Here is a 13,829-nt window from a genome sequence, read left to right on the forward strand (position 1 = left end):
AATTAATGCAAGAAATTGCGAAATCCTTTGTTTAATGTGTTTCCATAGGAAATGGACCCAGACATGAAAGAGAAACATCACAGGGAAAGAAGCACCAAGTGTGGTAGCCAAGCCAAGCCAATTGGGTTCTCCACTCGCCAGGAAGGCAACAGAGGAAACGACGACACACGATACGACTACGCGCTCGTGCCATCGGTCATACCACACGCCATCAACATCGTTGCGTCCAACCAAGCACACTTTATAAAAGGGCCCAAGTCTAATTCACAAGAGAGAGCCGCCATTGACAAAACATAGAACCATAAGCCATCAACAAACCCTAGCCGCTGCCATTTTCCATCTCATCTCCATAGCTATCACCGCCGTAGTCATTCTCTCCTGATTTAGCCATATTGTAATCGTAGTAACGCAGTCGGCAAGTATTGTAAGACTATTCATCAATCAATCATTCATCTTTATGACATCTTCAATGATTTCTTCTTACGATCCGATCACAATGTGTGAGTAATTTCTTAAGGCAACACGTTGAGACAAGGTCTTGCAAACCTATGCATTTTTGCATGGGATCATTGGAATGACTTTGCTTGATTGATGTTATTCGTCTGTGTGATTCGCAACGGGGTTATCTTTTGTCTTCTTCTCGTTCTAAGGCCCTACAGGTACACATGATCCCGTAGATCGATCATGGAGGTAAAAGGCGAGGATGCGTGGAACACTATTATGAAAACCAGTGACATAAAGAATTAGTATGATAGCGGAGAGCAATTCCTTGGGAATAAATGATGTGTAGTCATTAAACGTCCAATACTTTTGTCTGAAATAATCTTAATAACCAAGGTAACCCCGCTTGACGGTAAGGGAGAGCGATTGGACAACCAACTCCCACTGCAGGTCGTGACGTACTTTGGACGCACCCCCCACTTTATCGCGTTGTGAGCACATCGTAACGGTGTCTTCCGGGACTATGTTTACTATCAAGATGAGACCACAAGCACAAGTACATGGTTGTGAGTGTAAGTCCTCATACCCATGCCTATTTCCATATCATTGTTTACATCCAAAAGGTTGATAAAAGGTCCGATTGAAAACTAGAACATTTTGCAAGAAGCCGAGAACAATAACTTGTTTGAATCTTTGTCATAGAGTACATCCTCCATGGATTCGACACCCAAGGTTACTCCTTGGGGAAAAGGTAAGGGGACTTTGTGCAATCCAAACTGGATCTTAAAGTGTCATAAAAAAACACAAGGTTGTGGAGGAACAACTCCACCTTCGCTGCAAAGCGTACAACGCTAGACTTGAAGGAGGTACTTCAAGGTGACGCGCTAGATATCACTCTAGAGGCAAACATATGCTGATATGTCAGCAAGAGTTCAATCATAAACTCATAGAGCACAAGATCTAGTCCTAGATCTTAGATAAGAACACCAAATTCTGTTATAGATAGTGGGGTACATATACAAACTAGAGACGAGGATCTCTATTTATAGGCTTTGAGAAGTCTTCACATCTCAACTTCTACTTATAGCTAGAACACTCTAGAAAACATTGCTTAAGATACAATATTCCACTCATAGCTAGAAGACTTTAGAAAACAGTAACTAAAACTAAGAAACAAGAAAATACTATACTAGAGTAGAAGTAGAAGTAGTCAAATGGATTTGACTTATGATTTTATTTTTATTTTTCCTTCTCTATTGCTCCTCATCAGGTTTTCTACGGCATCTGGCGACAATGACAAGAAAGTCGAACCATCCAATAAGCACCAACCCCAATTACACGAGGGGGCCATGTTGGTGATGGTGCTGGTGTCCATGATTTGCTCTGATGAAAGCTGGTAGCATGCAAGATTGCAAGTGACAAAGATAATGTACTTCCCAAAGGACAATGACAAAGTAAGTCCATGCTCACAAGTTACAAGGGCAGTCTCCATTGAAGTGAAGTGTATTTTGCTCATTATTCCTCAACGGAATATAAAGTTTGGTACATGAAACTCAATAATCTTCTGGTCTTGGCCGTTTAGCAGTTGCAATTTACAAACTTACACACGACCTTAATGGTTGTCAGTCACCACTCACCAATGTGGGCAATCTTCAGAGCAAAGCTTCAAATGTAGTCGATTATACACAGCTTTTGCATGATAATTCTCCGAGCGCAATGAGTCAGGCACATAATCAACTCCGAGCACAAGAAAATAAGAAATGTATTCACATGGCAGATGGACATCAAAGAATCAACCTGCTGCATCGATTAGACAGATGAATTTGCTTCAGAAAACTGGTGTTGGACTTGATGTGCCCTCACCTGCAGGCATTATTGAGGACCGAGACAGAATTATCGAAAGCAAAAGTCCGACCACATAAGAATGGTACTTGGATGCATGCACTGTACCTCACTCTTCAGTCTTTCGGATGAGCTAGCAAAGAATACCAGAGCTGTTTTGTTGTCTTTCAGCATCCTGACCCTTTAAATTATGTTCGGAGTTCAGAAATATGTAGGTCGCTGGAATTGTGGATGTTCAGCAAAATGAGAAGCATTGGACCCATCTGACAATGAAATGGATGGAGGTAAGCAATCGTATTTTGATGCAATATCAGGACTGTGTATCACAAAAATCACCCCACAGCTTGAAGTAGAATACCCTGAAGAGGTTATCTTCTAGTACTGGTGATAACTGATGGCAGAATTCCAGGACAGGCAGTGTATGTGAATGTAGTTGTTCATTTCCAAGAAACTACTATTAGTACCAGGCAACTGTACCTAACGACAGATGAGAGTTTGTTACCAATATTCCAGACACGAACACTTGCCATCTTTAAAATGGTGAAAACGGTGCTTATCCCTGACAACAATCTCTCGATTCTCCACAGATGACATAAACTTGATGGCGAGATGGCAATCCCCGCATATCCTCAGGTTTTTTATTACTCTGATAGGAGTGGTGCTCCCAACGCTCATCATGAGCCCATATGCTACTGCCAGTTTTTCACTGTGATATCTAAGTGCACCCTCTCTCTCCTCCTCCTCTAACTCATGCAGAACTGACTCAGTTTCAGGCATGTAGCCAGCAGCACTAATCCTATGAATCAGTTCTTCCAAGTACTGGTAAATCTCTGTAGTCTGTGGATGAGACTTTTCACCCATGCGAAATAAATGGGAAGTACCTCCTAGCTCAATCAAGCTGAATCCTATCTGCTTCTTCAATCTTCTCTTGATCATGGTATTCCTCACCTTCTCAACATGGTGCATTTTACCAGACAGAGCATAAATATTAGAAAGCAAAACATGGTAAGATGGATTCTCAGGCTCGAGAGCAATCAATCGCTCAGCCACCTCCACCCCAAGATTAAAATTCTTGTGCATCTTGCATGCCCCAAGTACTGCTGTCCAAACTTCAGGCCCTGGCTCTCCAGGCATATAATCGCTTATAAATTGCATTGCTTCGTCAAGAAGTCCAGCCCTTCCAAACATATCAACCATAGAACAATAGTGCTCGATACGAGGGACCAGTCCATAGATCCTCTTCATGCAAGCAAAAGCATCACGGCCCTCCATAACTAACCCAGCGTGTGCACATGCAGATAGAACAGCAACAAACGTGACATGATTGGGTGGCGGCCCCTCGCGTCTCATCAAATGGAACAGCTTGATCGCCTCATGACCATGGCCGTGCATTCCATATCCAGCGATCATGGAAGTCCATGTAACCACGTTCCGCTCCTGGAGCGCATCGAACCATCTGCGAGCTTTGTCCACAACACCACACCTGGCATACATGTTGACAAGAGCAGAGCCAAGAAAAACACTGATGTCCATTCTTTCAGAAACAATACGTCTGTCCACTTCACGCCCCAGGTCCAGTGCACCAGCCTGTGCGCAAGCAGAGAGCGTGGCTACAAACGTCATGGAGTCAGGCACCGCCTTCACCGCCTGCATCTCTTTATACACCTCAATCGCCCGCTCGGCAAGCCCATTCTGTTCGTACCCAGAAATCATTGCATTCCAAGCCACAACACTTCTATCACGAATTGCATCGAACAGCTTGCGTGCAACACCCAGTTGGCCGCACTTGGAGTACAGCACAAGAAGCGCCGTCAGCACGAAACGGTCCGAGCCAAACCCGAGGAGGATGGAGTGCGCGTGGATGGCCGTGCCGGTTCGGATAGCGGACAGGTCGGCGCAGGCCTTGGCGACGGCGGTGAAGGTGAAACTGGAGAAAGGAAGGGCGGCGGAGAGGAGGATGCGGTAGAAGGCAATAGCGGCGACCGGGAGGCCGTGGTGCGCGGCCGTACGCGTGAGGGAGGAGAAGAGGAAGGAGTCGGGTGCGGGGTGGGAGGTCGCGAGGAGGTGCGCGTACGGGGCGGCGCCCGCTGCGACGGCGAGCGTGGCCAGCTTGGTGATGAAGGGGAGGGAGCGACTGTGGCCTGTGACGATGATGCGCGCGTGAGCTTGTTTCAGAGCGCCAGCACGAGGGCCGGCGAGGAGGAGCGAGCTGTATTCCGGCGAGGGGTGGTGGGAGTCCATCCCGGAGGGCTGGAAGCCTGGAACAGAATTGAGGAATTGAATATTCCCTTTCGGGCGGGAGCTGGTAAATACACACACGGTGGAAGGGTTCGCTTCAGCAACCAGATATACCCTTCTCAACATGGTGAACTGAAATATTTCAATAAGATTTTTTTGTGGGGAATTTCAATAAGACTTGAATTGTGCAGATTACAAAATTTTAGATTAATAACACATGAATCAAAAATTTAAACACATACGACTTACTCCCTCCGTCCCATAATATAAGAGCGCTTTGGAGTATTATATTTGATTGTGTATATTGGCAAAATGTTTATTGAATAGAGGTAGAACAATAGAATGACGAATATTTTCCCATGCATGGTCCCAAGTGCAATAAGAGAGGAAGGAGGAAAAGAAGGGTGAAAGGTTTAAGGGCTACATGAAGATACAACCCAAATAGAGAGAAAGAGGGAGAGAGAGAAGGGGGATTGTCGTTGACGTGAAAGGCAACAAAGACCAAGCAAGCTGGGCTCACAAGGTTCATCGAGGATTTCAAAAGTCATGTTTACTGACACTAGCATCATGGAGGCGAACCAATAGAATTGGATCAATACTGTGCGTACCAACATCAATGAGCGTAACTCCAGAATTTGATCATGCAATCAAATTGTGCATGATTATTAGACTATATTTGATTCAACTCGTGTGAACTTGGAACACTATGTTGCTTGATTTTAAAAAAAAAATTGTGGAAATGTTTGTGATAAAATATTTATTTTTCAAGTTGTTTTATTTGGTGGAATGGAACAAATAGACTGCAAAATGATAATTTAAACAAAATTGATGGACAAGTGGGGACTCACTTGGATACCATGGTATAACGTGTCCCAAAAAATGGGCAAATGCAGTGGTTTTTTTGGAGATGCCCTTACATCCCGAACTGATAGAGGCAAAGTTGTCTCGTCTTTCGATGAGATGGTGGCTATCGTTTTGGAGGAAGTCGACTTTGACGATCCGACTACGAACGTGCGAGGACGTCGCGCCTTAGCAATCGCTAAACCAACTCCGAAAGGTTATTGACCACACCGGAGCACGATCAACCTGACCACGAAGGTCTGTTTCCTGCAGGCAAACGAAGAACAAGCAAGAAAATAAGATTGCAATCTGAATATTGCGAATATAAGAGGAAATCTTTATTGATCAAGGTGAGGTTCTGTGACGCATTTGACTGGTCGTTGAACACAAACGAAGTACGCGAAGTTGCAGCTATGATGAACTTTAATTAAACAAAACTCAAAGTCTAAACGACGCCCTAAGGGCTGTATATATGGAGGAAGGGGGGGGATTTCGTGGCCCTTGGAGGAGGGGTCCGAAACCAACCCTAACTCTTGTTTCCCCACACATATGGACTCTAAAAACAACCTATACTTAAGTATTTCAAAAGGGCCTGACCCAATAATAAGGTGACGCAGCACCTAGAATAGCCTCTGGACAAAATTTATGAAGTGGCATCTTGTATATTTCGTCCAAGGCTTCTTGCACTCCTTATGGTGGCTTCAAAGTCCTGAAATCATCACTTGTAACTCCATTCTTGTTCTTCTTGCGCATGCCATCATCTTCATGCTTGGTCTTGCTCCAGTGTTCATCCCTCTTATCCATGCCAGGCCCTTCATTTGTAAGAAAAACAAATGTATCCAATTTAGCCAGCATCATATTCTCATGAACATTAGAATCATTACCAAGAAACGAAAGTACCTGATAATTTAATTGGCGTGTGCGAGCTCTAGTAATTGGTCCAGTATGTATAGCAGCAGGGGCTGTGGGTGTAACATTAGTATTGATGTCCTCATCATCCTCCCCTTCTTAAAATGAAGTCGTCCTCGACGGAAGCTCATCTTCCTCACCCAAATAAGGCTTCAAATCTGCAATGTTAAAAGTGGGACTAACCCCAAAATCTGCAGGCAGCTCAAGTTTATATGCATTATCATCTATTTTCTCTAACACCTTAAAAGGACCATCAACACGTGGCATTAGCTTTGATTTGCGCAAACTAGGAAACCTATCCTTACGCAAATGTGACCAAACAAGATCTCCAGGTGCAAAGACAACACATTTTCTACCCTTATCTCCAATAAGTTTATATTTAGCATTCATGCGCTCAATATTTTCCTTAGTTAACTCATGCATTTTAAAGATCAATTCAGCACGTTGTTTAGCATCAAAATTAACCTTCTCCGAAGATGGAAGAGGCAACAAATCAATAGGTGCACGAGGTAGAGAACCATACACAATTTCAAAAGGGCACATCTTAGTAGTAGAACGCAGCGACCGATTATAAGCAAATTCAATGTGAGGCAAGCATTCTTCCCACATTTTCTTGTTATTCTTCAAAACAACCCTAAGCATGGTAGACAATGTTCTATTGACTACTTCAATTTGTCCATCAGTTTGGGGATGACATGTAGTACTAAAAAGCAGTTTAGTCCCCAACTTAGCCCATAAACATCTCCAAAAGTGGCTAAGAAATTTAGTATGACGATCTGAAACAATAGTATTTGGCGCACCATGCAAGCGAATAATTTCACGAAAGAACAAATCAACAACATTAACAGCATCATCGCTTTTATGACATGGTATAAAGTGTGCCATTTTCGAGAATCTATCCACGACAACAAATATGCTATCCCTCCCCTTCTTTGTTCGAGGTAAACCTAAAACAAAGTCCATAGATATATCTTCCCAAGGAACACTAGGTACAGGCAAAAGCATATATAAACCATGAGGATTGAGTCGTGACTTAGCTTTTTGACATGTAGTGCAGTGAGCAACAAAACGCTCAACATCCCGTCTCATCTTTGGCCAAAAAAAATTTGTAGCAAGTACGTCCCCCGTCTTCTTCACGCCAAAGTGTCCCATTAATCCTCCACCATGCGCCTCCTGCAACAACAAAAGACGAACAAAGCTAGCTGGAAGGCATAGCTTGTTAGCACGGAACACAAAGCCATCATTAATAACAAACTTGTTCCATGTTCTTCCTTCTTTACAATTCTGCATTACATCTTTAAAATCAGTATCATGAACATATTGATCTTTGATGGTCTCCAAACCAAATATTTTGAAGTCAATTTGTGAAAGCATAGTATAGCGACGAGACAATGCATCAGCAATAACATTTTCTTTACCCTTCTTGTGTTTAATGACATAAGGGAAAGTCTCAATGAATTCAACCCATTTAGCATGTCTACGATTCAGTTTAGCTTGACTTTTAATACGTTTCAAAGATTCATGATCAGAATGTATAACAAATTCTTTGGGCCATAAATAATGTTGCCATGTCTCTAAAGTCCGAACAAGAGCATATAATTCTTTATCATAAGTAGAATAATTCAGACTAGGCCCACTCAATTTTTCAGAAAAGTATGCAACATGTTTACCATCTTGTAATAACACACCTCCTAATCCAATTCCACTAGCATCACATTCGAGCTCAAAAGTCTTATTAAAATCAGTAAGTTGGAGTAAAGGAGCATGTGTCAACTTATCTTTCAATACCGTGAAGGCTTCTTCCTGTGTGGTACCCCAAACAAAAGGCACATCCTTCTTTGTAAGCTCATTGAGAGGTGCAGCAATGGTGCTAAAATCTCTCACAAAACGCCTATAGAAACCAGCGAGTCCAAGAAAACTCCTCACTTGTGTGACCGTTTTGGGCTGCGGCCAACTCTCAATAGCTTCAATCTTGGCTTTATCAACTTCAATTTCCTATGGAGTAACAACATAGCCAAGAAAAGATACTCGGTCGGTGCAAAAGGTGCACTTCCCAAGGTTACCAAACAAACGTGCATCACGTAGAGCAATAAAAACAGCACGTAAATGTTCCAAATGTTCTTCCAAAAATTTGCTATAAATCAGTATATCATCAAAATAGACTACCACAAAAGGCATGACCAACCACTCATATAAACCAAACTTAGTTTTAAATGTTGTTTTCCATTCATCTCCTAATTTCATACGAATTTGATGGTATCCACTACGCAAATCAACTTCGGAGAATATTGTAGAGCCACTCAATTCATCAAGCATATCATCTAGCCTAGAAATAGGATGACGATAACGAATAGTAATATTATTAATGCCTATACAATCAACACACTACGCGACGTACCATTCTTTTTAGGCACTAGTATAATAGGAACAACACAAGGACTAAGAGATTCGCGTATATAACATTTGTCGAGCAGCTCTTGTACTTGACGCATAATCTCCTTTGTCTCCTCTGGATTGGTACGGTATGGTGCACGGTTGGGTAGCGATGCACCGGGAATTAAGTCAATTTGATGCTCAATCCCTCGAATTAGGTGGTAATCCCGGTGGCACGTCTTGTGGGAAGACGTCAGCGAACTCCTGCAAAATGTTAGTGACAGCAGGGGGCAAAGAGGAAGGCACATCCTTGAATGAAAATAATGCCTCTTTGCACACAAAAGCATAGCAAACAGATTTGCTAAAATCTAGCTCATCAATATCAGATTTGGTGGCAAGTAAACATGCACTTTTCAATTTAATTTCAGAAGCAACACTAGTGGTTTATTATTTGGCTTCATTTGTTGCTCAAATTCTTTTGCCACAATCTGATTTTCACTCTTATTTTTCTCCTGTTTTGCTTTATTAGCTCTATTAATATCATCTTTCAAAATGGAATTAGGAGTCATATGAAGCAAAGTAATATTTTTATCCTTATGAACAAGAGTATACTGATTGTTTCTACCATGGTGTGCAGAATTTTTATCAAATTGCCCTGGTCTACCAAGTAATAAGGAACATGCTTGCATAGGTACCACATCACAATCAACATAATCAGCATATGTAGAGATACTAAAATGCACACGAACAGTATGTGTTACCTTAACCTTGCCGCTGTTGTTGAACCATTGGATGTAGTAAGGATGTGGATGTGGTCTTGTGGTAAGAGATAGCTTCTCAACCATCTCCATGCTAGCCAAGTTGTTGCAGCTCCCTCCATCTATGATAACGTGAATAGAACGTTCCTTCACAACTCCCTTTGTATGGAACACATTATGCCTCTGATTTTGCTCGGCTTGTGTAACCTGCACACTCAAAACACGTCGATCAACCAAAGATTCATACCTGTCAGCATCTTCAGGAGCCATGTATTGCGTCTCATGATCAGAATCATCTCCACCATGTTCTTCACGTGTAATAAGAGCCAAAGTCTCCTCATCATAGTCACTAGCGGACTCATACCCACCATCTCATCGAAAGACGGGACACCTTTGCCTCTATCAACTTGACACGACGATGCAACCGCAAATTCAACAAAGCAAAATACTGAAAAGACTATGCGAAGACTCAGACTGGTTTGGATATGATGAACTAACCCTAATTTTTTTGTGGCTTTTTCGTGGACTGTAGGTATGAAGAACATACTCGATCTAAACTACGAAAAACTGTAAAATCTCACCGAGCAACCTGAAAATCTGATACCACTTGATAGAGACAGAGGTGTCCCGTCTTTCGATGAGATGGTGGCTATCGTTTTGGAGGAAGTCGACTTTGATGATCCGACTACGAACGTGCGAGGACGTCGCGCCTTAACAATCGCTAAACCAACTCCGAGAGGTTATTGACCACACCGGAGCACGATCAACCTGACCACGAATGTCTGTTTCCTGCAGGCAAACGAAGAACAAGCAAGAAACTAAGATTGCAATCTGGATATTGCGAATATAAGAGGAAATATTTATTGATCAAGGTGGGGTTCTGTGACGCCTTTGTCTGGTCGTTGAACACAAACGAAGTACGCGAAGTTGCAGCTATGGCGAACTTTAATCTAAACAAAACCCAAAGTCTAAACGACGCCCTAAGGGCTGTATATATGGAGGAAGAGGGGGGATTTCATGGCCCTCGGAGGAGAGGTCCGAAACCAACCCTAACTCTTGTTTCCCCACACATACGGACTCTAAAAACAACCTATACTTAAGTATTTCGAAATTACATGGGCTTGACCCAATAATAAGGTGACGCAGCACCTAGAATAGCCTCTGGACGAAATTTATGAAGTGGCATCTTGTATATTTCGTCCAAGGCTTCTTGCACTCCTTATGGTGGCTTCAAAGTCCTGAAATCATCACTTGTAACTCCGTTCTTGTTCTCCTTGAGCATGCCATCATCTCCATGCTTGGTTTTGCTCCAGTGTTCATCCCTCTTATCCATGCCAAGCCCTTCATTTGTAAGCAAAACAAATGTATCCAATTTAGGCAGCATCATATTCTCATGAACATTAGAATCATTACCAAGAAACGAAAGTACGTGATAATTTAATAGGCGTGCGCGAGCTCTAGTAATTGGTCCAGTATATATAGCAGCAGGGGCTGTGGGTGTAACATTAGTATTGATGTCCTCATCACGAACTTGAAAAACTAATTTCATTCATTTCACACAATTGTTATTCCTCAAGCAACTATTTTCTCAATTTAGCTATAGGAGAGACAACGATGAAAGAGAGTATCGCAACCCGGGATTGCTTCATGGGTGATGGGGAGGGAGGGTGGGGCTGAGATATTTTGTTTGGATCGCCGGTTGAATTAGACAACTGTCGAGCTCAAGACAGGACACCATAACCGACCGCATCGTCGAATCTCACCGGAGGTGGTGACAACGCGACTCACCATGACATAAATGCAGATGAGGGGGTGGACCTAGATTGGTTCCGGTCTAGGCGGCAACGTGAGGAGGAGGAGGAAGAAGAAGAGTAGCATTCCTTAGATTCATTTTCAACTTTTTTAGTCAACATTTACTAGGTGGTCCCTTCCTTGGACATGGACACAGACGCGAATCTGGTGAACATGGTTTCACGCCCACCCCTTATGAATAGTAAATTAAAAAAAACTAGAAAAATAAAGAAACAACCAATTTTTTTATAACATACATAGTCGACCGCTTTAGCTCCGCATGATGTTTTACAAAGAAATGGCATCCATTGTATTATGAGAAAAAAATGACAAATTGAAGCTTTATTAGAAAAAACCGTTTGATGAATGGTAAGGTCTCAATTGTATTTTGTTCACTGAGGGCTTCTCCAACGCCGACCCTCAAACCGCCCGCATTCGTCCAAAGCGCGTTGTCTGGACCGTGAAAGCCTTCCAACGCGAACCTGTATCGGTCCGCCGAGCGGTTAGGATGTGTTTTCTCCCGCAAATTGGAGATAAAGTGGGGGAAGTTTTGTGGGAGTCCGGACAGCAGACACGTAAGACTCCGACACCCTCGGCCTACCCAATCCCCCCTCGATCCCATTTCCTTCCACTCCGTCCCTCCCCCTTGCTTTGCATCCGCACCCTCCACCTCCGCTGCCGCTACTGCATGCCTCTGGCCGCCAAATAGGCATTGTCGGACATCTGCAACCAGCACTGACGCGCCGCTCGCCAACACGACGACGCTGTCCACCCTGGAGCCTTTTGTACCCAGGTACACTCTGCCGCCCTTTAGACGGCCCCCTGGCGGACACCACACTCGGCAGGTGTTCGGTCAAATGTCATTGAGCTTATTTTCGAACGCTATGTCATTTGTTGTGCGATGCGTGGTTGGTCGTATCTGCAGATTTCGTAGATAGGAGCAGAGGGAGGACCTTCTGATAGCAAGTGCATGAATTGTTTCACGCACGAAAACACATTACGCTCTACGGCATATATATCATTTAACAACGTAATGTGAGGTCATCATCGTATCGCCGGTATGCTATTCATACCAGCGTCGCCAAGTTATGTAACATGGTTCGTCAACTAGAGGCAAGGTGGCCATTGCACGTAGCAGATGATGAGATCGTAAGTATTGTTTCCTCTTGCTCAACTTGTTGATTGATTCGTTCACTCAATGTTGACGTGCACATTCTGTAGCCCGCACGCGCTGCCGTGATGTACCACAAGACAGAGACCGACCATTTATGTACACACACTGTTGTATGAAGCTGAATGGGGAGCATGTGTGGGAGGGCATGATCCGTTGATGAAAAACTTGTTGGACATCCGGTTAATCTAGTCAAATTTGAGACATTATTATACTAGACTTAATTTTGCATGCTATGTATGGATGATTTGTGATATTTTCTATCCGAACTTTGATGAATATCGGCCGGTTTGCATGAATTTCGTCCGATTAGTTCAAATGTGGGTTGAAATGTATTCGGGCAGTGTTGGATGGCGGCCTCCCGCATTTGTGTCCACGGACTAGTCCCCCTGTCCACGGATGGATGCGGGAGGAAATTTGCGGGCCGCCGTTGAAGATGCCCTAAGAATAATATGTGTGTCAATACTTCACTAAACTTCACACGTGAGTAAAATGGTTTGCAAAGTTTGATACCCCATTTTTTTTAATTTTCCTAGTATTTTTTTTGTAAATTTACTATTCACGTGATGTAAGTACCCATATTCATCTTCGTATTTTTGCTAAAACCGTCCACTTTACAACTCTTATCATTTTGCAGGTTTTGACCTTTGTCCTTTTCTTTTCTTGCACTTGGATTTGCCTCGCGCGAAAGAGATTGAAATACTAAACATTTGAACGCCAATTTTAGGTCAGAACACATGGCGCATCAGCGTGCACGCTTCCTCCTGTCCATCAAAGAAAGACCACGAAGAAAACATATGTCTTAGTCTGCAAAAAAGAAAAAAAACCTTAGTTGTCGGTTCTCGCATGTATGTTTCAGACTCAACATGAGACACATGAAAGAGGCGCTGATCTTCTGACGTAAGTCATGTGACTTTGGGTCACTGATGTGTGAGCCAGCCCTTCAGATGGCCTAATGATTTTAAATCACCCAATTTAAGTCAGTCAATCATCTCTCTCTAAAAAAAAGAGTCAACCTCAACCACATAGTGAAAGGATCTATCTGTATATAGCTGCTCCCTCCGTCCGGAATTACTTGCCGCACTATCCATTTCTCCGACAAGTAATTCAGGACCGAGGGAGTATTAGCGAAGGGGGTTCGCAAAATGAACATGAAGCTTCCATCACCTCGGCTAATCTGGGAAATCCATGCTAAATCCAACGACTGAAACTGCCTTTTCTATTTTTGCACACTCATGATTGCTTCCGTGTTCTATTGCACAGTACTCCCTTGTCCATCATATACGACCTGTGCTGTTCGTGGCGCAACCCACATCATCCATCAGCGCTGCAGTCGTGCACGGAAGCAGTACAACGATGTCGATGTCGCCCAGGTACCTGGAGTCAGTGTGACCCCCCGACGGAGCCGATCAAGCGGACCAGCCAGCCGCACCAAACCAACTCCACACCGGAGAAACCCGCGAGCG

The 13,829-nt window shown here is 43.3% G+C and overlaps 1 protein-coding gene across 2 annotated transcripts; it reads right to left on the bottom strand.

Moving 5' to 3' along the window:
- Positions 1-1,911: 1,911 nt before the first annotated feature.
- Positions 1,912-4,588, bottom strand: LOC123079241 (pentatricopeptide repeat-containing protein At2g33760). Of its 2 annotated transcripts, none has more exons than XM_044501971.1 (2): positions 2,642-4,588; positions 1,912-2,546 (listed from the first exon to the last, which is right to left on the bottom strand). In XM_044501971.1, exon 1 carries the CDS (start codon positions 4,522-4,524, stop codon positions 2,782-2,784), a length of 1,743 nt encoding a protein of 580 aa, XP_044357906.1. In that variant the 5' UTR covers positions 4,525-4,588; the 3' UTR covers positions 1,912-2,546; positions 2,642-2,781. The 2 variants fall into 2 exon arrangements, with proteins under 2 accessions (XP_044357906.1, XP_044357905.1); XM_044501970.1 differs by having other exon boundaries at positions 1,912-2,304; positions 2,392-4,588.
- Positions 4,589-13,829: the final 9,241 nt, after the last annotated feature.

The sequence above is a fragment of the Triticum aestivum genome, chromosome 3D, assembly GCF_018294505.1.
Source record: "Triticum aestivum cultivar Chinese Spring chromosome 3D, IWGSC CS RefSeq v2.1, whole genome shotgun sequence".
Classification (NCBI taxonomy): domain Eukaryota; kingdom Viridiplantae; phylum Streptophyta; class Magnoliopsida; order Poales; family Poaceae; genus Triticum; species Triticum aestivum.